General features: G+C 40.0%; 1 protein-coding gene across 1 annotated transcript; it reads right to left on the reverse strand.

The window, feature by feature from the left end:
- Positions 1–25,451, reverse strand: LOC121880986 (brain-enriched guanylate kinase-associated protein). Its single transcript, XM_042388641.1, has 6 exons — positions 25,381–25,451; positions 23,440–23,601; positions 20,555–20,621; positions 8,195–8,302; positions 5,864–5,947; positions 1–2,424 (listed from the first exon to the last, which is right to left on the reverse strand). Exons 1-6 carry the CDS (start codon positions 25,449–25,451, stop codon positions 877–879), a joined length of 2,040 nt encoding a protein of 679 aa, XP_042244575.1. The 3' UTR covers positions 1–876.

Below are 25,451 nucleotides of genomic sequence, written 5' to 3' on the forward strand. Positions count from 1 at the left end.
ATTATATATTATTAGTGTTTAATTTAAACATTTCATGACTAAAGCCTACAATTTGTAAAAATCATCACATCTGGTATATATTTTTTAGGCTATTTTGATACTATTATTTCAGTAAACCAATTCAGTGATATTTAAGTTTCTAATTAAAAATGTTGAAAACTCGCTATGAATATTACATGGAAATGTAAATAAAATACATTTTTTAAATATCTGTTATGCATCAAAATGTTAATAAAACATCCCATTTTAGTAACTGGTGCTTACAGATAATGTCCCTATGAGAAACAAATTTGCTGGAAATGTGTTTTTCCATCTGATTTGTATGCATTGTACAGCAAGCATTTTGTTTAGGGGAAAATAGAAAATGGATAAATCTTTTTTTTACTGCTTGCATTCATCAGGGTCCACAATACATAATGAATAACCTTCCCTCTCCCAAACATGAGTAATTAAGTCATCCCATTATACACGCTTTAGTCCATTATCTATACTGTATATATTAGAACAGGAATGAATGGTCTTTTGCTGGTTTTACTAACAGTACTTAACACCAAAGACAGCACAGTAAGTTCATGGTCTGTGTTGTGTTTCTTGGTTTCATCCCAGTGGCTCTAATTATCATCATTATCATTTGAATGAAAGCATACTGAATAGCTGGTCTCAGGTAGCTACACCGTATCATGACGTACAATAGAAAAAAGTGTTGCAGACTGCATGAAACGTGCCTTGGCTAAGATACATAAAACAACAACATCTTAATACCCTTATCACACCAAGTATGTGTTTGCTGCAGGGAACGTTTGAGACATACAGTACAGTACAGTAAATTAGGAATCATCATCGTCATGCATAAAATGAAACGCTCTTTTTCTCCGCTCAGTTCAGCAGTGTACCGTATAGTTGTGCCTTGGTCAAACTGTCCTTCCTCGTCAGCCCTGTGCTGCCAAATTTTTGGTATCTTGGGGAGGTCTTCTTTGGGAGTGCGGGGCCGACACTGAGAGCAGAACTGGAACTTGGGCGAGGCCGCACGCTCGGCCTGGGGCTGGGGTAGTGCTGAAGACTTGAGGCTTCTAGGGAGCTTTGGTGTAAGGACTCAGCCGAGCTGTCTGCACTCAGATTGACGTAGTCCTTCTTGGCACTGCTTGCTGCCGTCGCTCCCCCACTGCTCTCCTTCTCTTTAGAGCTCCCTGAGAGGAACAGACTGCACTCAGAGTCCTGACTGTCCTCCTTGGCTCTGTACAACACAGAGGTTTTCTCCTGTTTGCGATGCTCCACTGGTGGATGACTGGGACTGCGGCTGGGCGAAGGGGGACCCACAGCGAAACACTGGTCCAGCACCCGGCTGTGGAAGACGTCGTCTCCTTCTTGGAAGCTGCTGTAGATAGACCCCTTGGCCTTACCAGAGGGGCCCATGGCAAAGTGGCGCTCCGAGAAACTGTACGGAGAGACCCGTCCTGTGACGTTACGATAGGAAGATGAGAACGTGTTGATGTCTTCCACACTGAGCTGTCTCCAGCGGTTGCTCAAGTCGTCCTCAGTGACCTGGATGTCACTTCTGCTGTCCAGAGCTCCGCCGTGTGCCTGGCCTAACCCAGTTGTGGACCCCATGCTGTGAGAGGAGGCCAGGCGAGGGGTGCTGGAGTGGTATGGTTCACTGAAGCATGAAGCCGTCCGTGTGTATGCTGGTGAGTTGCCCTTTTGCGGGCTCCTGGGTGTCACCATGTGCTGGATGCTGTGGGACTTGGGGAAGCTTGGGCTGTCTTTATCATAAGAGGACATGCTTTTACGTTCATAGTCCCCACTGCCACCATCTTGCCAGTTCATATAGAGACCCTGATGGGAAGAGGATAAGGTGCTGCTGGCAGTGGGCCCACACCCACCACTAACTCCACCCTTCTCATCCGATGCAAGGCTGAAGCTAGAGTAGGAACTGGAGGCAGGGAGGCTGCCAGTACCAAAGTCATCATGGTGGTGGAAGGAGGATGGGGGCTCATGGTGGGAGAAACTTCCAGAGTGGTAGGCCTCCTCGTCTGGGTTGCTGTCAGTGGAGTTTTGGGCATGGAGCTGAAGCAGCCCGGTGCCATGAAGGTCAATGCTCTGCCTGCGTTCTGTGTCTTGCCAGCGTTCGGGGCAGTAGAGGGCTGTGTCGCTGCAATATAAGTCAGAGGTCTTATATGCGATGCGGCGGTTCAGGTGATCAGTGCTTCCTGTTCCCGTTAGAAAGTCTCCATCCTGTGGCAGCGGGCTGGGTGAGCGTGTCACAGGGCAACTGCTTCCTGGTTCGGGCTTTTCCAGGACCTTGGCAATTATGGATGTGGGCACAGCGTCAGAGTAATTGGAATGGCACATTGCCATGGTGGCTCCACTGCCCCGATTATGTTTCTCCATGTGGGAACTGATGCGTTCCTGGAAATCCAGCGGCAGCTGACACACAGAGAGACAAAAGAAAGCTTGATTAAGATTGGATATTAAAACAAAAATCTAAACAGATGTATATTGGGACAGCTGCTGTTTTTCAGATTAAGCTGAATACAATGAAGAATGAAAAAATGTAGAATTCCTTAAAAGTCTTCTCTTAATTATTTCTAAAACCAACTTCAATCTTTTTCTCAAACATATTCTGTTTTTTTTGTGTGTTTCTGCACCAAAAGTGTTTTTTGTGCTGCTCCTCAAGGACTTTAATCTATAGCTCTGGTTTAGAAAGTAATTCATTCTTGCAAAGCACACACAGTCCAGACCAGTACATGTATCTCAGGGGAATTGCACAACTTGGCCTCTCTAATGAACTCGTCAGAAAATTGCTGAACACAACATTTATTTATTTATTTATTTGTCTGCTTTGTTCCCAACACAGTCATATGTTCCTTTTTCTATTTTTCTTGTTAAACTAAGATTTATCATTACGTAAAGATGAACAAACATACAGTAGATATTGATATTAATAATTCAGTTTATTGCTCACATGTCTATATTTTACTTATATTTCTTGGACATAACACAAACAAGCATTCTCTGCCCTGCTCTCCTGTCTGTTTCTCAGTCTCTCTCTTTTCCTCTCTTGCTGTCTCTCTCACTCACACGGACAGACATATAATCTGTTTGATTGGCTCATGTTTGAGAAAACTGTTCCCATCAATTACAGACTGGTTCTTTGTGCCTATTAAAGCTGGTCAGGGTCAGTAGAAACTGTTCCTACCACACTGAGCTCTCTCTCTTCTTCTCCACTTCTTTATCCTTTCATCTTTCTCCTCTTGCTCCACTGCCTTCTCAACCAAAAAGCCTTCATTCCCTCTCTCTCTTTCTCTCTCTCTCTGTCTTTTTCTCAATGTCTCTTTCTTCTGTCTACCATCAAACACACATCAGTTCCACAGGGAACGGCTTAGATTCAAATTAAACCAGTGCTCTGGGTCTCCAGCTGGGAATAGAAAAAAAGATAAAATACTGACTTAGCTTTGTTAAGAAATAGAAGCTCGCCTCGGCATAAAATAACCTGCATCTTTTAAGTCAGGGCTATTTTTAGCAGCCACTGCCTCTCCCAGAGGGAATAGAGATGGAAAGTAGGTGAGGCTGTAGGGGGAACACAAGATAATATACAGTGTGTGTTCCAAGTAAGCTAGCTCAGCATTAGCTGCTATCTGAGGCAAATCTTAATTAACAGTGACACAGTTCTGTAGTTTTAATCCACGTGATGGCATACAAATCGACAGGTCTTGTTCCATTTGTTGAAATAAGTGGTTTTAATGGCTTACGATGGGGCTGACACTCATTTTTTTAGGCCTTCTAGCAATCCTCTGCCTCACTTTGTAAGTTATCAGTTCAGAATATTTGCCAATCATTAAACTCAACATTTAGAAGAGCTTTTTACTTGTTTTCACACATTTTATAACTTTTTTTGAATTTAAAGTGATACTATTTAACTTTTAAAAGAAGAAAAAACATTCTTCCTCTTATAAACTAATGTTAGCAAACTTAAGAAAAATATTGTATGATGGACATCACTGAGTCAGTTTGCTGACTTCATGACTATTCTCTTCTTGTGCTAGCATTACGCTACGATTTCAACGTTTACCATCATCCCACAATCGTCATTTGTGGCCACAGTGGCTGCTGTTTAACAGAAGTTACACTTTAAGCTAGTTCAGTCTACCTCTATTCCTAGGCCTCATATCCATCACTGTATTTATTTGGATAAAATCTGACTAAAGAGAAAATCAGAAAATATCTTTTAAGAGTCACATTCATAGTTGTGCTATTTATTTAATCATTGATGATAAATAATGAACAGTTAATTATTTAAATGGTCAAATGTGTCTGTACACGGTTGGAGCGTATAACTTTTGTTTTTTGTTTTTTTTGTGAATCAAGTGTCGTCTCAGGGTTTCATTCATTCATTATGCACAGCGATACAGACAGATGGCTCTTCAGACAGCAGACCTTCATCAGTCTGACTGAAGAGGCAACCTAGTGTCACATCAAAATGTTTAATAGCTATGTTAGTCCACAGCGCAAAACATATTAATTTCACAATAATGGCTCTAAAATTGTAAGATGCCTATGATTTTTTTGGTCTCTTCTTTTCTGTTGGTCTGTGTCCACATCATGTGACTCAAGTTTCTGTCTGCAAAAGCAAACAAAATAATGGCTGACATTCATTTTATTCTCAGTGGAAAATGCTATATTTAAAGACGGTTTCCGAATTAATTGGTTTCAGCGTCCATAGCAGTGTCCATAGCAACCACCACAGCAATGATCGAAAATCTGAAAAAATCTTCATAATAACTGACAAACTAAATCATATATATTCACTGAATGAAAATTATGAAAATTAATGCATATTTCTCACTAGAAATGTAGTCAAAATACATTTTAATGCTGAAACTATCTGAAAATATTGCATTTTTCACTGAGAATAAAAGGAATGGCAGCCATTTTTTGTTTTTTTTTGCAAACAGAAACTTCACAGTCATGTGATGTGGAAACAGACCAATAAAATAGAATAGACCAAAAAAAAAAGGCATCTTACAATTTTAGAGCCATGTGAAACTGCTATGTTTTGCACTGTGGACCAACGTAGCCATTAAACATTTTGATGTGAGACTGGGCTGGAAGAGGCCATGAGCACTGACTCTCTTATAGTGAAAACCACTCACCGAGGCTTCTAATGGGACACAACAGCAGAAACCTCTCTCCATCACAGGAATGATATATGCATAATTTCCACCACATTAGCAAACTAATTATAAACAGCACAAGTTCTATGATGAATATGAGTGAGTTTTAGCCCTCAAGCTCAGTAACACTGATGCATGGAGAATTTTTATATTGTTCCTTTAAAAAAAAGGGAAGGGGTGAGAAAATGTTTGTTTTCCCCAAAGTAAGTTAACGTACAGGCACTGATATTTACATCTAGCCCTGGTTCTTTATTAATTAATTCATTTTTTGGCCTAAAAAGTAGTCACATATAAGCAGATCAAGTCTAAATATATTAGAAACACCCTGTGAAATACCTTCCATGAAACATCTACGCTTTTAATTGTAGAATGTAAACCCTCCTGAGGTTGATGAAATCCCCAAATTCCAAGAGAAAATACAGCAGACATGACCTGAGTGTCCTTAATGATAGCTGCAGCAATGATCAAACCGCTTAATCTTCATCTATTTCAGCGATTATGGAGGAAGTAAAACACTAATAACTCTATCTAAACTTACAGTATTAAAAAAAAAAAGTAACATCTTTTCAATTAAAGTATTTTCCACTTAAATTGTTTTAAATTGATTTAAAGTCAGCAAACGTTTTTTTGTTGCAGCACACATTTGAATTGACTCATTGATGCAGTTGTAGCAGCAGTGTTGAGGAGCTCACCTCAGACATCTTGTGTGCTCTGTAGTGAGACTTAGAGCACTGCAGCAGCTGGGCTGCCAGGTTGCAGTCTTTCCTGTACAGATCCTGTAAAAGACAGAAAGATTATCCATCATTAAATTCATGCTTTGAAATCTCGTTCATTTTTGCAGCCTGATGGTTCCTGCAAGCCTCTGACCAGTAGGTGTTGTGAGTTCAAACACCCTCTGGGAAAAATCTGTAATGCTTTAGATTACAGCCTTCTATTGTGGTTTAATTATTTTGTAATTATGGGGGACTTGGGGCGGAAATAATAGCAGGATACAGTGATGTAATGTTACCGTGGAACAATAGCAACAATATGTCTAAAAATAAAAGATATCAATTTACTATTTATGGAGCAATTATAAATTAATTATGGGTCATTGGGAAACAAAACAAGAAGCCGGGCATTACTGTGGCAACCATCTTTTAATTATGAGAAATTTCTAAATTAATGTATATCATGAAAAGTATAATGAATAAATATTCTGCTGGAAAAGTGGGTTAAATAGCCTACTGGATAACACAATTCATTGATTTAGTGGCCCGTCAAATAGAACGGAACAAATTCATCAATTAAAACTGGTAGAGTTTAATTAGTATTTTTCACCTGGGCTATATTTTTTCACTAGGATGACATCAGGGGTTTGCAGGATCTTAATAACTCTACTGAACTTTGTCATTGGTAATATATCTTCTATCTGCCTGGTACAGTTTGTGAGTTGTCTGAAACAGTAAGGTCACTTATCTGCACCTTCCAGCCAAGGAAACCAGTGCAGTATTATTTATCTCTTTCTCTGTGCTTTCTCTCTTTAATGGATGGTTTTTAGATTTTTACTTAAATCTCAGACCAGAGTGAGGGCTACTGGCGCAGCAGATGCTCAGTTTTTCCGTGTTGTTTTTTCCGTGTGTCTGTGCATTCATGTGTTTATGTGGGCGGGAAGCTGGGTTTTTGCTGTCTTTCTTTTCTTCTCCCCCCTCTGTGAAATCCGTCCACTTATAAAGGTCAGTGGTTGCTGCTCTGTAGCCTCCCTGTGCCTCTATAACGCCACAGCCCTGACAATACTACCCATAACATCAAAGCTTTCTCTTTGACAGTTCTGACTCCCACACCAGTTAACAGTGACTGCTTTTTGAATCGTTTTATTTCTTCTCATTTTGTCGCCAGGGGACATTCGGGCGCTCCCTGTAGTTTTTGTGGACGGTTCAAAAAGATCTCTGAGACCTCGGTGATGTCTTAGTTAACATGAGTTGTGTGGTGGGGAATGTCAGCCTGCAGCTTTTTGGTTCTAGCTGGTGGCGAGCCAGCATTTGTGAGGTCTCACGATGAGGTCATGTCATGCTGTATACATTTTAAATGAGGGCAAAATCTCAAGAGATGCAATGTGGCTTTTCTGTCTCATCCTCTGAATATGTGAATAGATGTAATACATTTTATTCAATATTGTGTATTTGTTTTTCCTGTCAGATCTAAGGCATGTTATTTTCTTTATCCCATGTTATAAGCAGTAAATTCAAAGCTTGAATGTCTGCCTTGCTGCTGGCTCTGATGGGACAAATTCTCCTCCCACTCAAAATGAACCTTGACACCAATCAGCCTGGCCGAATCCGGAGGGATTCAAAATACTCTATAGCTCAGGAGTGCTAAAAAACTGCCATAGACCAAAGAGTGAAAATCTAACCTGACCTGGAGCCCCTTGTAGATATACCAGTAAAATCACTTCAAAGAAAGAGAGGCACCAAATTGCCACATGCTCCTGTGCTCAGATCCACGCAGCCTCAGCTCCAACTTCTGGCAGCCCTGAGGATACCCATTGATTTCAGTATAATCACTATAAAACACCCAGTGGCTTAGAGTTAATTCCTCTATCTGCTGTGGCTCCTTGAAGCACAAATATCCCGGATGTTGCAGAAATGCAGTAGATATGAGACTTTTAGCAAGAGTGGGTCTACAGAAGAGGCTGCCAAAGTGACAGAAAAAGTGAGAAAGTGTTTCCATAAGGAGAAAACAGCTTTTTCTGAAGAGTATTCGTTTCGGTCTCCCAAGACAGCCATTGAATCTGTGCTAACAAAGTTGGATTACTGACCAGGCAAGGAAGGAAACCGCCCCAGATCTCTGTGGCCCTGAATACCCCACGCTACTGTTTAATTTGTGGGTCTAGAAATAAAAAATAATTTGAGCATGTCCTCAAATCACAGAAAATGTTCAGATACTGTCAAATGAGTTGCAATAGCCTTGCTTTAGGTACATGAACAGTGCTGCTGGGATGTCAGTGGGAGCTCATAGTACAGAATGTGGCCCTGATTACTCACGTTGTCCTCTCTGAGTTTATTGATGGTGATCTTCGCCTCCATTAGGTGGTTGTTGAGGACGATGATCTCCCGGCTAAGGGCTCTCTTTTCCTCTTCATGGTGCTGGGACTGCAGTGCAGGACAATGAATCGACAAGGGAGAAGAGGAGACATGGTGGAGGTAGACAGAATAGATAATAAGAAAAAAGGACAGGGGGTACAGGGTGAGAGGAAAGAGTTGAGATAAAAAGAGAAAGATGAGTGAGCCAAAGTTGGGGGAGCAACAGAGGAAAAATAAGATGATAGAAGAGGGGAAGAAAAATGAGAGGAAGAGAGCCGTAAGTCACTATCAGTCTGAAAACCCTGTGCCAGCAGCAGGTCTTAATTAAAAGAAGATTACACTTGCCAGAACTCATATCATATCAATTACTCTGGGAGGAAGAAAAAGAAAAATAGATGGGGAGAGAAAGAGGAAAGAGAAAAATAAAGAGGGAGAGACAGAGAAAGACAAATGAAACGCTCGTTCCATTTTCAGTTATTACTGTTAAAGTAATGCAAAATGACTGCTGGAGTGACACTAGGCTAGGCAGTGACAGCCCCACTGACAGTGGAGCCTAATGATGGTGATGGTGCTGCTGGTTGAATGGTGGCTCTGTCTGCCCAGCTCTTTTATCTTGACAGCTATTGGCCAGATTGTCCTGCAATTTGGCACAGCGGTCATGGTGCCCTAAGGATGTTCCCTAATGATTTTACTTGACCCTGGCCAAAACAAGAAACATCAAAATCGAACCGAGCATATAGGAGTGTAATTTTCAGAGCAGATTCCTGCTCTCTAATTGAGCAGTAGAGGAACCCTTTCCACTTTGAACACATTATGAGTTTCACTACAGTGTGCTGGTGGTCTAAGATGGGAGACTCTTGACGGACAACCACGACTTGCAAGGAGAGATCACATGACCAACATGGTTAGCTGAGCTAGCACTTCTGCTTGCGAGCTAATCTTCTAGATTGTTTACTACTGACTGAACACTGCGTGAGCCGATATGTTATGTCAAGTCTTGAGTTTGTTGGTCGTTCTGATCCCATCTTCATATTGTGAGGTGTAATTACCATTGCAGCCTCTAGGGGCCAGTAGGGGGTCTTATTGGAAGAACTGAAATTGTGTTTTTCTCATACTCTCTCTCTGTCACACACAAACAAACACACACACACACTGGTAATTGTGAAACCTGCCACACAGCACCAGCTAACAAATGATGCTGCTCTGAGCACTCGCTTAGCCTCCCACCCCTCTCTCTTCTAATCTCTCAATGGCAGTGATTGTTTTGAAATACAGGGGTGCAGAGCCAATCTAATAGGTGGCAATTAATGTCAGTTTAAGCAATAGGCCAGCATTGATATTCAAATCCAATCCTGTTAGGGTCTTATTAATCAGTTGTCAAGACATGTAGCTCTTGCACTCTTTCTTCAGCTCATTACTCTGGATTTCTATTCATATTTTTTTGATTCTGACTGTGCGGATGACTACATTAGCGCATTTTAAACCTCAAATCTGTTATTGCTCCCTGTTTGGTCTTTGTTAACGTGATTATTTATTGAATGAAAGACATTTTCTTTCTCAGCAGTTGATATGTGTGTAACGTATAATTGCATCTACTGCTGTTTCTGTCCAATATTCACTCTCCTTTTAGCTCTGTTTTGCTCTCCACTAACTCTAGAGGGAAACATCTTGCTCTTTAGCTGCTACTGTAAATGCTCCACTATATTCACCAGCTAGCCGCTAACTTTGTCTCTGTGCCATTTGGTGCTGGACAGGTAGCGTACATTTGGTCTGTCAGAGCTTTCTCGCTGAAAACAGCTGCCTGCTGTGTCTGAGAACAACATTGATTAGAGTGGTGGCAGTGAATCGAAACAGGAAAAAGTTGCGGGCCATAAGACAAAAACAATAAGCTAAAAGATGCTAAATAGATTCATAGAACTGAGGGGAATTGCAGTCGGCTGATAATTTTCTGTGGTTTTGTCACTTGAGTGACACCTTTCACATCAGACTCAGTGATTTAAGAGGTTTTGAATATAAAAATATTTACTTGTGCAGCTTTAATATTAGCAAAAAGCACAATACTGTCCGTTTCCTTCATTATTTCAGTCTAAAAGTATCCAACAGGTTTAGCTCTAATTCATGATTCTTCTTTCTGCCAAAATTTCTCTTGTGATAAATATGTTTCAAACCAAGAGTGATGTGTGATGTACTGCCAACTAGAATGACCCTGTATGTGGTAAAAAGCTGTGAAAACAGTGTTGTACAGTTTCAAAAATAATCCGGCACTTTGAAGGCAGAAGTACTCACTTTTTCCTCACGATAGCTGCTGACTGATAACGTTCATATACCCACTAATCTCTTGATCTTCTAACACACTGATGCTCCACTTGGACATGATTAGAAGTAAAATTGGAAACAGAGTGTACCTATAGATTAAAAATGTACAGGGAGCAATCTTAATAGGCTTGGTATGATGAACATGATCTTGTACTGTATTTTGGAGAAAGGGAGGAAGTGTGATTTTAATTATAGCGTTATGGCCAGCGGAGGAATGACAGCTGTGCACACTGATTTTTTGCTATCTCCTCCAGTCACACTGTGTTGGATACACAGGCTGTCACCAAGGCGTTCTTATCAGTTGGTGCTACACATATAAAGAGAGCAGCATCAAGGAAAATTAATATGCAAATTATATCTTAAGGAGATTGACCCAGTGGAGGAGGAGGGATATTGTTTCTCATCAAATGGCAACTAAGAAACTTGCTCCCTTCTTGTTTTTGCCTTTTGACAACTGATATATGCAAGTTTCTTCAAAGCAAAAAGGTTACCGTGACCTGTGAAGACACATTAAAATCAGCTAACAAAGGGTCCTCTCCTCTGTTATGCAGGTATGGTTGTAATGGGGAGAAAAAAAAAACTTGTAGAGCTTGTTTCAATTATTGATCAGGAGGATTTATTGAATTGAGTGCACAGTGTAAAAAATGTGAAATGTGTGCCAGCGTTTTCCAAGACACCCCAATTTGTTTCACGTATTCTGCTGGAGATTCTGCCTCTTCACTGGACAACAAATGAAGCCTAAATCTCATGAGACGCAATTACTGAAGACTGCGGTTCACTGAGGGAAGCAGAAAACTACACTCCAGTTACAACAAATTAGATTTTCTAACCTCATTAAAGAGGATTTTCAAATCAAGACACCAAAGATAACCACTATTCTGCACGAAGCAGATTCTAAACCTTGTGAATAACAGTTTTCAGAAACCAGGAGAATATTTCTAAAATCGACAATGGAGGCAAGAGAGATTCTCTGGAAGACCCAAACCGATTACTGTCCAGATCAACTTCTGGTGTGAAACCAATATTCACAGCTGGAAGTAAGCCTCAGTTTGTGCCTCATATGGGTGAGATATATTTGATTGATTGTTCTACAGTACCTTTCAGGCAGCCATTGGATTCAGTTCATGCCAGTGCATTATGAATATAAACTGGAAGAGATTGAACCTCGCTGGATATAGCTAATCCATCACATTCAACATTTACTCCACTTAATTAAGTTATTTATTTTGAGTAAAAGTTTTCTTCGACAAGCACTTATGCCTTGCAGAAGCCAAAAAGCATCACATTTACAAGCTATGCTGTGGGGACTAATTTCAGGCGTGAATTAAGTAGCATTTTGGTGCTTTAGTGAGTGTGGCATTGTCTCAATAAACTGCAGTCCCCATGTCCATTGTAATGAAGGAACATGTCGCCCAGTGTGGCTTCTTTATGTGTTTTTAATGCATTTTGGGCAACAGTGGAGCTCTACGGCACAGAGGAATAAGCCACAGTATGTCAGGCTTTGAATACACAAGCAATACTTGTCAGTAGGTTCAATTCATTGTTGGTTTTGGTCTTTTCCTATCACTAGACTTTAAAACATTACTGTATCTGTTCACAACAAACACAAATAATAGCTAACATAACTGATCAAGAGTGTATTAAAAGTTATGAAATAACCTCAGATGATTTTTATCCCTGCATTGTCATAGCATATACTGAAATCTAATGAATGAAATAAATAAAATGTAATGTAAGAATCCAGTCTTTGGTAAATACACAGTAAACTATGCCATTTGTCATCAACAGAATCTTTAAATAAATCATTAAATTAGTTTGAATAGTTTTGCACAACTTCACCGGCCAGGCTGCTTTTCTGCACTAGAAAGACAGAATCAGGAGTGAATAATTACGTGTATCGCATCACTATGATGACGCTGCTCTCTCATGTAAATTTGCACTTTTCATTTAAGAGTTATAATAAATGCCTGTAGTGTTAATGGCACTAATTATTGTACTGCAGACAGGCCTCGATGCTGCTCACTAAAGAGCAGAGAGCAACACATACAGCGATGTACATGCGCACATTCACACGGACACAACAGCTCACACATGTCCCATATTCACCAGGCTATTATTCATCTAACACCTCTCACACTGGTGAACACAGATAAGAAAGACATTATTTGCTATTTGGTCATTTGTTTGAGTATATAACTTCAAAAACAACAATACATGATCTCGGCCTCAGGTTTCTATGACTACTCTGTTCGCCGACCACACTGAATCAAACCTGTTTATTACCTGAAACTTTCATATTACATTAACTTCTCTTCTATTCTGCCTACAGCACTAGCATATGTTTAATTTTTAAATGGTAAGATGTCCTTATTAAATAGATATCAGCTGCACAAACAATTACTGATGATATTGCCACGCATGATAAACTATGCAGCTAAAATGCATTGATCCTGAATCAAATCATATTGATCATATTAATGTTTTTTTATAGAGGTTTGGCCAAGAAAGAACCGTTCAGAGACCCCAGAGATTAGACCGAGCCTCTGTGCTTCATAAATACACATAAATAATTCTGATTGGTTCTGACAGGCGATAGATTAATAGATCTGGATACAAATATACTGTATACCAAGAACAAATATTTACTATACAGCCACTTGGGAGATGATGCAACTAGCGGTCATTTTTCATTATTGATTATTCTACTGATTAAACTTTCAATTGAGCAACTACTTATTTAGGCTGTAAATATGAAAAATAATGACAAAATGCCCATAACATGTCATTCAGAGTCCCCCCCCCCCCCCCCCCCGACCAACTAATCAAATAACCAAGCCTCAGTTCACAATAAAAAAAAGAAATTGAGAATCTGTCACTGGACTAAACTGCCAACTTTCCAGTTTACACCTCAGATTTAAGATCCCACCCAGTGAAGGGCAAATGGGATTTGTTGGACATCCAACAGAGCAGGAGGCCACGTGTCAGCATACGGAGTGATTGCAGGGACATATGTGTGTGTTTTAATACTTTATGCTATTATTTTATTGCTTCTTAGTGTTGCCTCTGGATCTCCAAAAGGACCTGTAATGTTTAATTTTATCTTCCAGTTTTTGATTACACATAACTCTGGACCATTTTTCATTAATGTTTATAAGTGATTCACAGCACAGCGGTGCTTTGTGGTGACACTTCCTAAGTGGACATTATTCTTATTAGGAGGGCAGTCATTGAGTAAGACCTTGATTTCCTGCCAGTTCCAGGACAGCATTTAGTTAGCTGACTCTTATGAGTATTAAGAAAAATAATTATTTTCAGCACCACAGACAGCTCCTTATACTGTATATAAATAACTCCTGCAATATAGACTATTATAGTATTACTCTGCATGTAGTTGTATTTCTAGTTTAAATTATGACTAGTGAATTACAGTGTGTGTTCTTTAGGAGCATCTTTAAAGTTTGATATGTTCAAAAGAACAGTCTGTATCGTGTATGTTTGGGTACAACAGACAAAAATCTTACCTGACTAACAATTGCATGCAAATATTTATTTTCTACTCACATTAGCACTGTCTCAGAAGAGGCTGAAAGATTAATTTGAACTCTTACTAAACAGTCTCACAGGCACCAAGCTATAACTAGTTCAACGCTGGCACTGCTATATCTAATTTTCAGCAAGGTGATTTTCTTTTAGGTAAAGACAGACAGTTCGTCTGTTTATCTAACTGCAGATCAAAACGTAGACAGTTCCCTCTTGATCCACATTGAGTACGACTACTCTAGTGTCATCTCAACGTGTATCTGTCAGTTCTTCCAGGTGTTGATCTTTTACGTTGCTCTTTGTAAAATAGTTTTATTTTTTGTTGCTTTTCAGTTGACCTTGCTAGTTCTTCTCAGAACTTTTAATTATGTGTCTGATTTGATTGGAGCTGCCTTTATCACCGCCTGCCTGCCTAGGCTGTCTTCTACAAAGGAACATATTTCCCCCTTGAAATGCCATTGCATGACATGACATCAAAAGAAATGGCAATCCCAATGAGGCCTGCCTCTAAAAAAAAAATAAAAAAAATCCCATACTGTCTCTTGCCATGAAGACCGATTAGCTACACTGAAGCTCTCTGCTAGACAGACAATCCCTTTGAAAAGCCAACAGTTTTCAAAATCATTTTCACATGACTAGAATACACTGAAGAGTGTGTACTGTATGTGCCTGTGTGAGAGGAGTGATCCATGATAGGAAGACATTTTGAGCTCTCCGTGTATTCATGGCATGACAAAGCAAGAAGGATTACATTGGAACTTCACAAATAATAGGCTGTAAATGCTCCAAGACCGATAACTGTCCCCTAAATGTACTGTATTTCACATGTTGGTTAATTTGTCACAATTTTCACACCTCACTGGTCCACCACCATGCACAAGGTTAAAGGAAAATCCAACCAGCAAATCTTCATTATCTAGCACAAATCAAAACATAACTATTCACATTACTAACTTTAAAGGGTCAGTTCATCCAAATTACAAAAACATTTTCTCACTTGCTTCTAATTTATATCTGTCTCCAAGATTTTTTATTATCCCATTGCCTCCAACTCAATACAATGAAAGCTCAGAGATATATTAAACCTGGGCAAATCCAACCAAAACTGTCTGCATGGCTTTACAAGAGGTAAGCAAGACTGGATTAAAACTAGGCAGCTGTCCAGGGGTCCCGAAAACCCCAGGTTCACTGTATATCAAATTATTTTGGTAATTTGATAAACCATTATCACTACAGTACAATGTCAACTACTGCATTCCCGCGTAATCTTCTGGCCCTGGTTTGTAGAGGGTCCAGAGTCAAAATCTAGTTTTAAGGCTTTAATTATTTTAGTTTATATTGTGCTGACTTTGTGCATATTCCTAAACAAAGTTGTACGTTGTTGTAATCAGATTACCACAAAATAACTGACACACAGAAAACCTTGAGGCTGGGTAGTATTATTCCAGTGTAGGAGCACGGGTTAGTTTCTGGGCAAATAATGAAGCTGCCATGTGAAGCCAGCTGTGTGCACTTGCACTGTACTCAATGGATGATTGAAGGCGACTGGTTATAAACACAATGAACCAGGTGCAGTAAATGGGGATTGAAGGTGGGGTGTCAATAGGGGCCCAACCCCAAACTTTTGCCCTCAGGCCCTTTAAAAAGGTAATCCGGCCTTGAAGGTAATATGGGCGAACCAACCCTTTAAATACTAATTGACGCATGATGTGAGATTGTGTCAACTGCTGTTTACAAGGTCAGGAATTAAGTTTGAAACTCAGCTTTTAAGCTAACATGAATGAGAAGTATTTAATATGATGATGGATGATGATCATGTGGTATGATCAAAACCTCCAGAACTGCTACTAATTGGACCTTGAGGTGAGACTGCTTTGTCAACAACCCTTTAACACTTTTACCTTTCCTGAATTTGAATGGACAAGGAAGTGAAATGCACCATGAGAATCAGTTGACTGCAAAAAGGCCTCTTTAGCTCAACGGGGGTCAATATTCTCACAACTGGCTGCTGGTTCACTAATAATTTCACACAGTCTTCTTCCATTAGAGTGTGTGCTGGGCAGACTAGCCCCATGGATCAAACTTCTGATGAGATTACGATCCACTTTAATCAAGATACTGTAAGTCATAAGGCTGGACCTCGCTGTAGTGCCAACTCATCTCGTGCACTGATTTTGCCCGATAAGTCCCAAAGTGGAGGCTGTGAGGGTAAAATGCTCAGGGAACCTCTCAACCTGATGTGATTGGACAGCTGCTGCTGAGGTGACCAGAACAGCAGTTAGCTATAATAGTTTTCTAACAGGGTTAAATGGCAGGTAAGACCAATTACTTTAGACATTGATTGCACTCCCTGTCTTTGATCATGTAATTGCTTTGAGAGAGATGAGAGTGGTTCTGCTGCTAAACAGGTGTGTTCAGATCGATTATAGTAGATTTCTCATTTCTTAGACAAAAGACAGAAAGAGCAAAGACAGTAAACGTCATCATCAGCGTTAAATCATCTGCTACTATGTGACCATAGTTTAACATTATGTCATTTATTATGATCACTGTATTTGAGGATCTGAAGCTTGTGTGTTTATTGATATTTTGTCTCTCTGCCTTTTGGCTTTAAACTCCAGTCTGGCACTTTTCCAGTAATATTCTCTTTCAACAGAGGCCAAGGCCTCTCAGCATGGCTCCAAACACTTAATGCATTCATTGATTTATATCTGAGCATGTGGGTGCAGATTACATTACATTACATCCATTAGCCAGACACTTTTGTCTAGAACAACTTACAATAAGATTTGGGATATGATTGCCCACATGCTTTAATGTGTATGCCTACTCAGTACATAGTTGCAAAGTGGGCAATTACGTTGAGTGTTCATTTTTTGTGTATACAATGTTAGGTGACTGGCAGTTGGACCACTCCTAAGGCTTACGTGGCAACCCGGTATCACACCAAAGTGTGTAATACACCTGCCGGTCCACAAGAGGATACCCTGTCAGTGTCACGTTTTGCCTTGCCTAGGTGTGAAAAGTATACATGTATGAAGATGCAGTACCAGCAGTGGGCAACGGTTTCATGGTGTGACAACACTATGGTTAAGGTCTGGTTAGGTTTAGGCACAAAAAACATTTGGTTAGGGTTGGGGAAAGATCATGGTTTGGGTTAAAATGATCACTTGAAACGTGGTGTGGGTTACAGTCACTACTTCCTTAAAGTTATGCATTGTTCATCATCATGGCAACAGTAAACACCACGACAACTGGAGTTACGTTTTTTAAAAAGCCCCGACACTCGTGGTTGGAGATGGCAGGCTAACAGCGGTCTCCTGCAGTAAGGTCCAATAGATCCACTTTTTGCAGGTTAGGATATGGATATTCACTTTATATAGATATAATCTGAACTGCACCACTTCACAGGCTCTTTGAAACATGCTTTGAAAGGCGTTATTTTATTCAGCATTCTGCAAAGAACTGCCCCTACTCTGCCTCTGATTGGCTCTGACCCTGATATTTTTACCCTAACCCCAACAAATCTAACCAATGAAGGCAATGAGTGTGGGTTAGAGTCGTGGGGGGAAAAAAAAGCCTTTGACAGTAGTACATGTGTGTACTTTTCATGCCTAGGTGAGGCAAAATGTGACACTGACATGGTAGTGTGTTTCGGCTTTGGCATGATACCGGGCAGTGCATGGACATGAGGCCTTCCTGGTTGAGTAATCAGTACAAAAAATGAGCACTGTGTTTGAAAATGCAACCCTGAACCCAGAAATTACATTCACACAGGACTTTGATGCTGGAGATTGAGGTTTGTGTCCTGAGTATCCCGTGTGGTTAGTCTTTGGCAACAAAAGTGACTGTTGACTTATTCAATACTCAACCAAGACCATGATCTTTCCCTAACCTTATTCAAGTGCTGTGAGCACCTAAACATAACTATAAAAAAGACATTTGTCATGCAGATATTGCAGAAGCAGTTATTGTAGGAAAACAAATGAAATACTTTGTATGAACATTTTGTGACTTTGTAAATGCATTCATTAAAAATGTTTCCTCGGGTTTGCAAAACATCTGGCCTGTATAATTTAAAAGTCTGTACAAGTAAAAAAGTGTGTAGAGACGGCAACTTCAATTCCCATGGAGCATTTCAGTAAGAAACATTCAATCACCAAGCGTAAATTCTGGTGGATGTGCTGCTAATGGCGAGCTAAAGCTAAATATTGTAAACACCTGATAATACTGTACAATTGGGAGTTTAAATTTGTTCACTCTTAGACTGTTGGTCAATTCTGAATGAATTCAGCAACTATGGTGCAGTGTTTTGTTCCCAAGTGCAACAATTCTGAAATGGCTACAGCTCTGATTTTCACCTCTGATTGGCTTCCTCTTCATGCATGTAGCCATTTGTCCCAAACAAACTGAAAACACAATTTCTGAGAAACAAAGTTGAATAATTAAAAACAGATGGATATAACTTAGAATATTGTTACACTACCCAGGAGACTGCATGTTTCTATAGTTTCTAAAGTACAATAGAGAAAAATATTTCTGCAACTGGCAACTCTTTTGCATTTACTGCCATTTCTTTTCCAAGAATTCCTTTTCAAGCTACTTTTCAAAACCTACTTTTACCCTTTTTTGACTCCATTTTAACACTTCTTTTTTTCTATTGGATTTAACTGAAAAGATGTTCAGAGTACAAAGTGTAGAGCCGATGCAATAGTTACTGCCAAGACAACAACTTTTCCTTGGCTGTCTTTGTTCAACAACTGGGAAAAAGTAGAAAAGAGTTTCATACAAAAGCCAAGTGATGGTTTCCTAGTAACTACAGGACTTCATATTCTCGAATAAATGGTTCCAGGTTGAGCTTCGGGTCATAAGCTATTCAGCTCTGCGTATGTGTCTATGTGAACAAGTATGTGGTCGAGTTCACAAATCCCTGCCACATTCATACATCTTTTATGAGAGTCTTGCTGAGAACTCTATGCTACTTACAGACACGATTAGGATTCTGCACTCCTTGTTAATATCAATACAAACAACCTCAGCGGTCAGGAAATAAAAGCTGAGAGAGAGAAGCTGAAAATGTAGTTGCACAGTGGTGATGCCCAACCTAAAGATTGGAGAAGCTGGAAGGATGCCCACTTAAATCTATACTTACATCCTTTACATATATAAAAATAGAAATACCAGGAAAAGAATAATACCCGCTTATTTATCAGCAAATTGTACACAAAGTGTGAAAGTAAAAAAAAACATTATGCAGAATTATATGACTGGATTATAATTATTGATGCTTTAATGTGTAAGTAGCATTTTAATGGTGTAGCTGGTAGAGGTGGAAATAATTTTAACTGCTTCATGTATTGTCTTTATCTGCAAAGTAACTATAACTTTCAGATGAATGCAGTAGAAGGAAAAGTACAATATGTCCCTCTAAAATGTAGTGGAGTACAGGTATAAAATAGCAAAAATGCAAATACTTAAGTACAGCTACTTCAAAATTGTACATTACTTGAGTAAATATACTTAGTTATTTCCCACCATTTTTTCTACTGTATAAGTACATCACTACTGAGAAAGATACTTAAATCAATTACAGCATATTTACAGCTGCCTATATTTACTTCACATTTTAATCTAATACTATTCAATGTTCTAGTGGGGTAATAGGGTACTATTACCCCACTAGAACACTGCACTCCCAGAATGCAGGCTTACTTGTGGTTCCTAGAGTAGAATGGGAGGCAGAGCCTTCAGCTATCAGGTGCCTCTCCTGTGGAACCATCTTCCAGTTTTTGTCTGGGGGGCAGACACCCTCTCTACATTTAAGAGTAGGTTTAAAACTTTCCTTTTTGATAAAGCTTATAGTTAGGGCCAGCCCAGGTTCACCTTGGACCAGCCCCTAGTTATGCTGTTAAAGGTCTAGACTGCCTGGGGACTTCCCATGATGCACCAAGCTCCTCTCTCCCCTTCCCCCTCTCCATCTGTATGCATTCATGTACCAATAATGCATGTTACTAACGTGGCTTCTTCCCTGGAGTTTTTGTGCTTTAAAGCTTCCATGGGTCATGGTTAAGGACCCCGTGATGCCGTGGTCCTGCTTGACGCCTAAGCCTGCTATTATTATTATTAGTCATATTTGTAATATTATTGTTGTTATTGTTATGATTATTGTTCTGGGTCTCTCTCCCCTCTCCCCCTCCCTCTTTCAACCTCTCTCAACCCAACTGGTCAAGGCAGATGGCCGCCCACCTGGAGCCCGGTTCTGCTCGAGGTTTCTAGAGTCTAGACCTGCTCTATGTGAAAAGTGCCCTGAGATAACTTCTGCTGTGATTTTGCATCTTCTCATTACAAATCAAGATATGATTTTAGCTGCATTTGTGCTACATTTTCGTTTGAAACTGATGTGATAGTTTCAGCCATGTGAAGTTAAAAGTGCAGAGTGAAAACACTTCAGCATGAATCTCGTACCGTCCTGTGCATCTTGTCCTCCAAATCCTGGTTGATCCTCTGAAGAGCCGCATAGCTACTCTGGATCCTGAAAGAATAGAAAACAATTGCGTGCTGTTAAAAAAATCACAACATATGACATGACTAAAGAGTGTTTTACTGTTCATAAACCTCAATAAATGGCAGTAATCTCCACATAAATTCAGACAGAGAAATAAATAAATTAAACCATCAGGACCCTGACGGAGGCTCTCAGAGGGGATTTGTGGGATATTTTAAGTACTGAGTCAGATTTGAAGATCACTCAGGATATAAATCTGCTGAGCTAATACACTGTAAAAAGGGTTGATGATATGTTTAGGCACCGCAGCAGGAGTTACTGAGAAAAAAAATATTATGTGATCATAAAAAAAGTTTAAGCCCTTAAATATTTTATGAAAGGAAATCAGTAAACATGCATAAGCAGAGCTGTAGCGATGACTCATTTTAAATGTGTCCTTTTCCTTCCTTTCTTGAAATTCCCCCTCTTGTTTTTGAGTTATATTTTCATCATCACTTCCTTCTCTCATCACTATTGTTCTTTGGTATACTTTCGGTGCATTAGTAAGCTTTGTGCTTCACTGTGCAGAATGATGTATGTGCAGAGTTTGACATTGGAAGGCTGTTCACATTCATCTGCTGAAAGCGGAAAGTTTCTCTGTGCTCACTGAAAATCTGATTTGAAGGGGTGTGGGCCTACGAGCATGATTTGTGAATTCACAGATAGTTTTGTCCAGTATTCAACTTACACAAGTGTGATGTGGAAACCTGAAGCCTCCAGTGCACAAACACTAAGATTGGACAATACAGTGAAGTAGGAAAATCTTTAAGATAATTAAACTTTTTTTTTTTTTATGGCAAAACCATATCAGACACAAATTATTATTCAAAGTGAAGTATTTTCATATACATCTTAAAACATGTCTGGAAGGGATGTTTAATGGAACAGGACCCAGACTTTCTGCTTGTTAACCTTCTGATGTTTTATCATGTCACCTCTCAGTTCAGAATCATTTTTCACATTAGCTCTGGGCCCTAAGAGAGTGCTGATAAACCAGCATTCATGGCTCCATTAACCAGACAGATATATGAAGAGTGTGGGAAGTGGAGACAAAGAGCAAAGACAAATCATGAAATAAAGACCTGAAAGAGATTTGAGGAGTGTAAATGAGAATGAAGGAGTGGCACCAGAGGAGAGTGGTTCACAGATTGATGGAGAGCAAACAACTGCGGTCAAATCTGCTATTATGAGTGGCTGCACTTAATGCTGTACCTCATTTGTGAGGAGCATAAAGAGGAGGGACTGTTGTTTCTTATATGAACCTGAACCTTCAGGCAGCGCTTCCTGTCTTCAACAAGCTTTACAAATCAAACAGATGGTTAAAATTAGGCTAATGGCGGCGGCTGGGCTCTGCCAATCATAAGAAAAAAGATGGGATTTGTGCACAGCCTGAGAGGATCAGACTCAAGGCGAAAAAGTCCCCTGAGCACACGCAAATGCCTCGTGCATGCTGTCCAAGTTTCCAAATTTCTGGCCAGAGATGAGTTTCAAGAAAGAGTTTCAAGTTTATTTGACTAGCATATTTATCACATTTTTTAATATCATTGCCACAGAGAACACTCTGTTCTGCCTGACCAGAGGGTTTGCACTATTTGTAGATAATCTCATTGCTCTGAGGTTATCATCACGCTGCTGAATTAAAACTCATAGCTAGAAGGCTAGTAGCTTCAGCTGTTACAAGGCTACAGCTTCTTGAAATAATAAATTAAGAGTTATTCCAAAGTTCTCAAAGATAGTGCCAAAACAATGTTGTTTTTAAGGAGCATATTGCCTAAAAGCATGAAGGAATACATTGCTGGCATGAGGCCATGATATAAGTGATTCACTTCATCCCATGCTGGTTGTGGTTTTGTTCTTGCTTACAGTAAAGTAAACAAGCAAAGGCTTGCATGCATTTTGTCAGACTTGTGAAATAACTGAAAGAACGATATTTTCACACACATCATTTTGTGACAGGTGTGTTGCATGGGAGCCGAATTTGAATAAAAGTGAATCCTGCTCACTTCTGGTATTTCTTACTGCTGTTTCAGTCTAAATTACCTTCATCAAGTATATAAAAAAGCATCACAAAAATTTCATATATACCTTTATGCTAAATAAATCATCAAATACCGTAGCACCATGGAAATAAGGTAAATTGGTGCATGCAACATCTTGAGGAAACAGAAATATCCATATGTTAATAAGGCATATTTTCATAGCCACGAAAGCTATGTAGGGGGAAAAATATCAATATTCATCATCTTTCTTCAGCATATATAAAAGGGTCACTTCAAAAACATCTGCATAACATCCATTCCTATATGGATGAATGTTGTGCGTATGTTACATGAAATGATAACAACACTGCAGTCCTTTTGACAAGACTAATCAGACCAGCCTGTCAAATAGTGTCTGAAAAATTGGGTGCATCCGCCAGTTTTTTGTAATCTTCTAAAACCGACAATCCAACAACCATGCCCATTTTCTCATTCCCATTTTCTCACCTTCGCACATTGCGATTGGCCGGGTGTGCGAAGTTGAGAAAATAAGCGGGACTCTAATTTCTCTCTCTCTATAATTTTTCACACTTTTGTTACATTTTGTGTGTACAAAAAAGTGCACAACTACCTTTTAGGAAGAGACTGCTATCCCTATAATCATGTTTGCCTTCAAACGTTGCTCAAATTAGTTTCTTTCCTCTTCATCTTGCCTGACTTTGGTGGGTGTTCAAGCAGTAGGTTTCTTCCTGGTGGCTGGATTATACAGTTGATACTCTAGACAGCACATGCATACACACAAAGACGACCAGCACACATACACACACCTGCGTAGTTTCTCTGTGAACTTCTCCAGTTCCTCCTGGGCCCGACGCAGCTCCGTCTCCAGGTACTGCCGAGTAGAGTCGAACTCTGTTTCCACCATCTCTAGTTTGTGGGTGGTGTAGGACAGGCGCTTGCGAAGGTCATCCTTGTGGTCATGGAAAGAGCTGAACGGGCAGCAGAGAGAGTTTAGAGAACAGGATTTGAAAAGACAACTCTGACTGTACTTGCTTCGCTGTCACAGTTTGTCAGATTCATAGAGCCAAGTAGAGTTGGAGAGAGAAAGCAGAGAGACAAGCAGACAAGGCAATAGAGTAAAAGTAGAGTGTGTATGTATTTGTGTGAGAGGGAGGAAGGGATGAAGTGTAGCTAGAGTGTAATTAAGTTTGGAGTGAGAGAGTTCCCAGGCAGGAGAAAGGCAGTGAGGCTGATGGGGAGGAGGAGATGGATGGAGGAGGAATACTAATCATTTCCCATTCACAGGGAGGGAGCAGGGCTGGGAAAGGCGCTCCCATTGGTGTAATTGTGAATTCCATTACACTGCCCCCCTATCGAATCTCTAAAAGAATAGGAAAGGATTTTTGCCCCCAGACACAGACCATGGGTGATTCATGGAAGAAGTGGTGAAAATATAAAATGGAAAGAGACAGAAAGAGAGTAAGAAGGAGCATGAGGGAGAGAGAGAGTGAGTGAAAGGCCAGAATAGCATTGTTTCAACACCACCATCACCATCAACAACATACTGGACAGGGAGTAATATTTGGTTTGTGTGGTTTGATACAGGTTGAGCACAAGGGATGAAAACACGCCGACAGGATTGACAGAGGGAAAGGATGTGGTAATGAAAGGCTACAGATGGGGAGCAGGGGCAGTGTTTGCTCTGGCGGATTTAACATTTTGCCAGACTGATGGATACTTGGCTCACGGAGGGGTTTCGATGGCTCAGCGCCGCCAACCAGCAGGCGCAATAAGAGCACCTCCAAGTTCACCGCAGCCTACAGCCTCAATTAGGAAGCTGGCACTAAAGGAGGAGGAAATGATGTCCACAGAAAGACTTATGGACTGTGTTGCGTCAATACACGAGCGGGGAAATGGACTACCCTCATTGTGTGGGTTTGATTGAATATCTCGGCTAATGAGTCCCTCACTCATGAGAGATTGGTGTCATTGTTCTCATCTAACTCTCAGCAAGAAAGCGAATAAGTATTTCCCAAAATGTTGAAACATTTCTTTAAGTATGGAGCTAGAGTCAGGATTTGTTAGCTAGCTTAGCAGATAGACTGGAAGCAGGAGGAAACAGCTAGAACTATTTCTGTCTAAAGTGAAGAAATACACCTGCCTGCACCTCTAAAACTCAACAAATAACACAGTGCATGTGGTTTAACACCTACAAAAACGGACAGATAGATAGATAGATGAGTCGTTTGAAGAGTTTATGCATCCAAAATGCTGAAACTTGCAGGTTCAGCCCACTCCGCTTCCCTGACATTACGACAAAACAAAATCTTTACAACCTCTTGGCTGTCTTAACAGCTGCAAGTGATGTTGTAAAATCACATGGCAAGGAGCCACAAAGCTATTGTAAGTACATGTGAAAATTGCTCTGGGCTCTTATCACTAAGTAATGCTAGTTTAATTAAGTCTGAGCACATAGCCATTGATTTTTTTAAGGGTATTACATTTTTGTTTGGCATCCAGAAGTAACAAGAGTGTTGTTGGCAGAACACAGTGCAGCTTGGATGTAAATGTCAGCTGATACATGACAGGAGATATGAGGATGAATAATGGGAATGAATGGATGCCACATTATGTTTTTAATGGCTTTTTAATGGTCATGACCTCCCAATGAGAATCCATTTCCATTAGTCAGAATGAATGAAATGGATTCCCCAATAATGAGGCTGATGTTTAGAATTTAAAACACTCCTCAGACTGACTCATCTTACCTTCTTTTTTGATGTTTGCAACCATTTCTCTGGGTTTTGAGGGCAGTTTTGCCAATATATATCTTTTTCAT

The sequence above is a fragment of the Thunnus maccoyii genome, chromosome 16, assembly GCF_910596095.1.
Source record: "Thunnus maccoyii chromosome 16, fThuMac1.1, whole genome shotgun sequence".
NCBI classification, from domain to species: Eukaryota; Metazoa; Chordata; class Actinopteri; order Scombriformes; family Scombridae; genus Thunnus; species Thunnus maccoyii.

Coding starts and splice junctions, on each gene's coding strand:
- LOC121880986 (XM_042388641.1), bottom strand. CDS start 25,451: ATGAAAAAGATATATATTGGCAAAACTGCCCTCAAAACCCAGAGAAAT. Junction 8,303..20,554: donor AGGACAAGATGCACAGGACG/GTACGAGATTCA, acceptor CCTGCACTGCAG/TCCCAGCACCATGAAGAGGA. Junction 5,948..8,194: donor ATAAACTCAGAGAGGACAAC/GTGAGTAATCAG, acceptor TGTCTTTTACAG/GATCTGTACAGGAAAGACTG.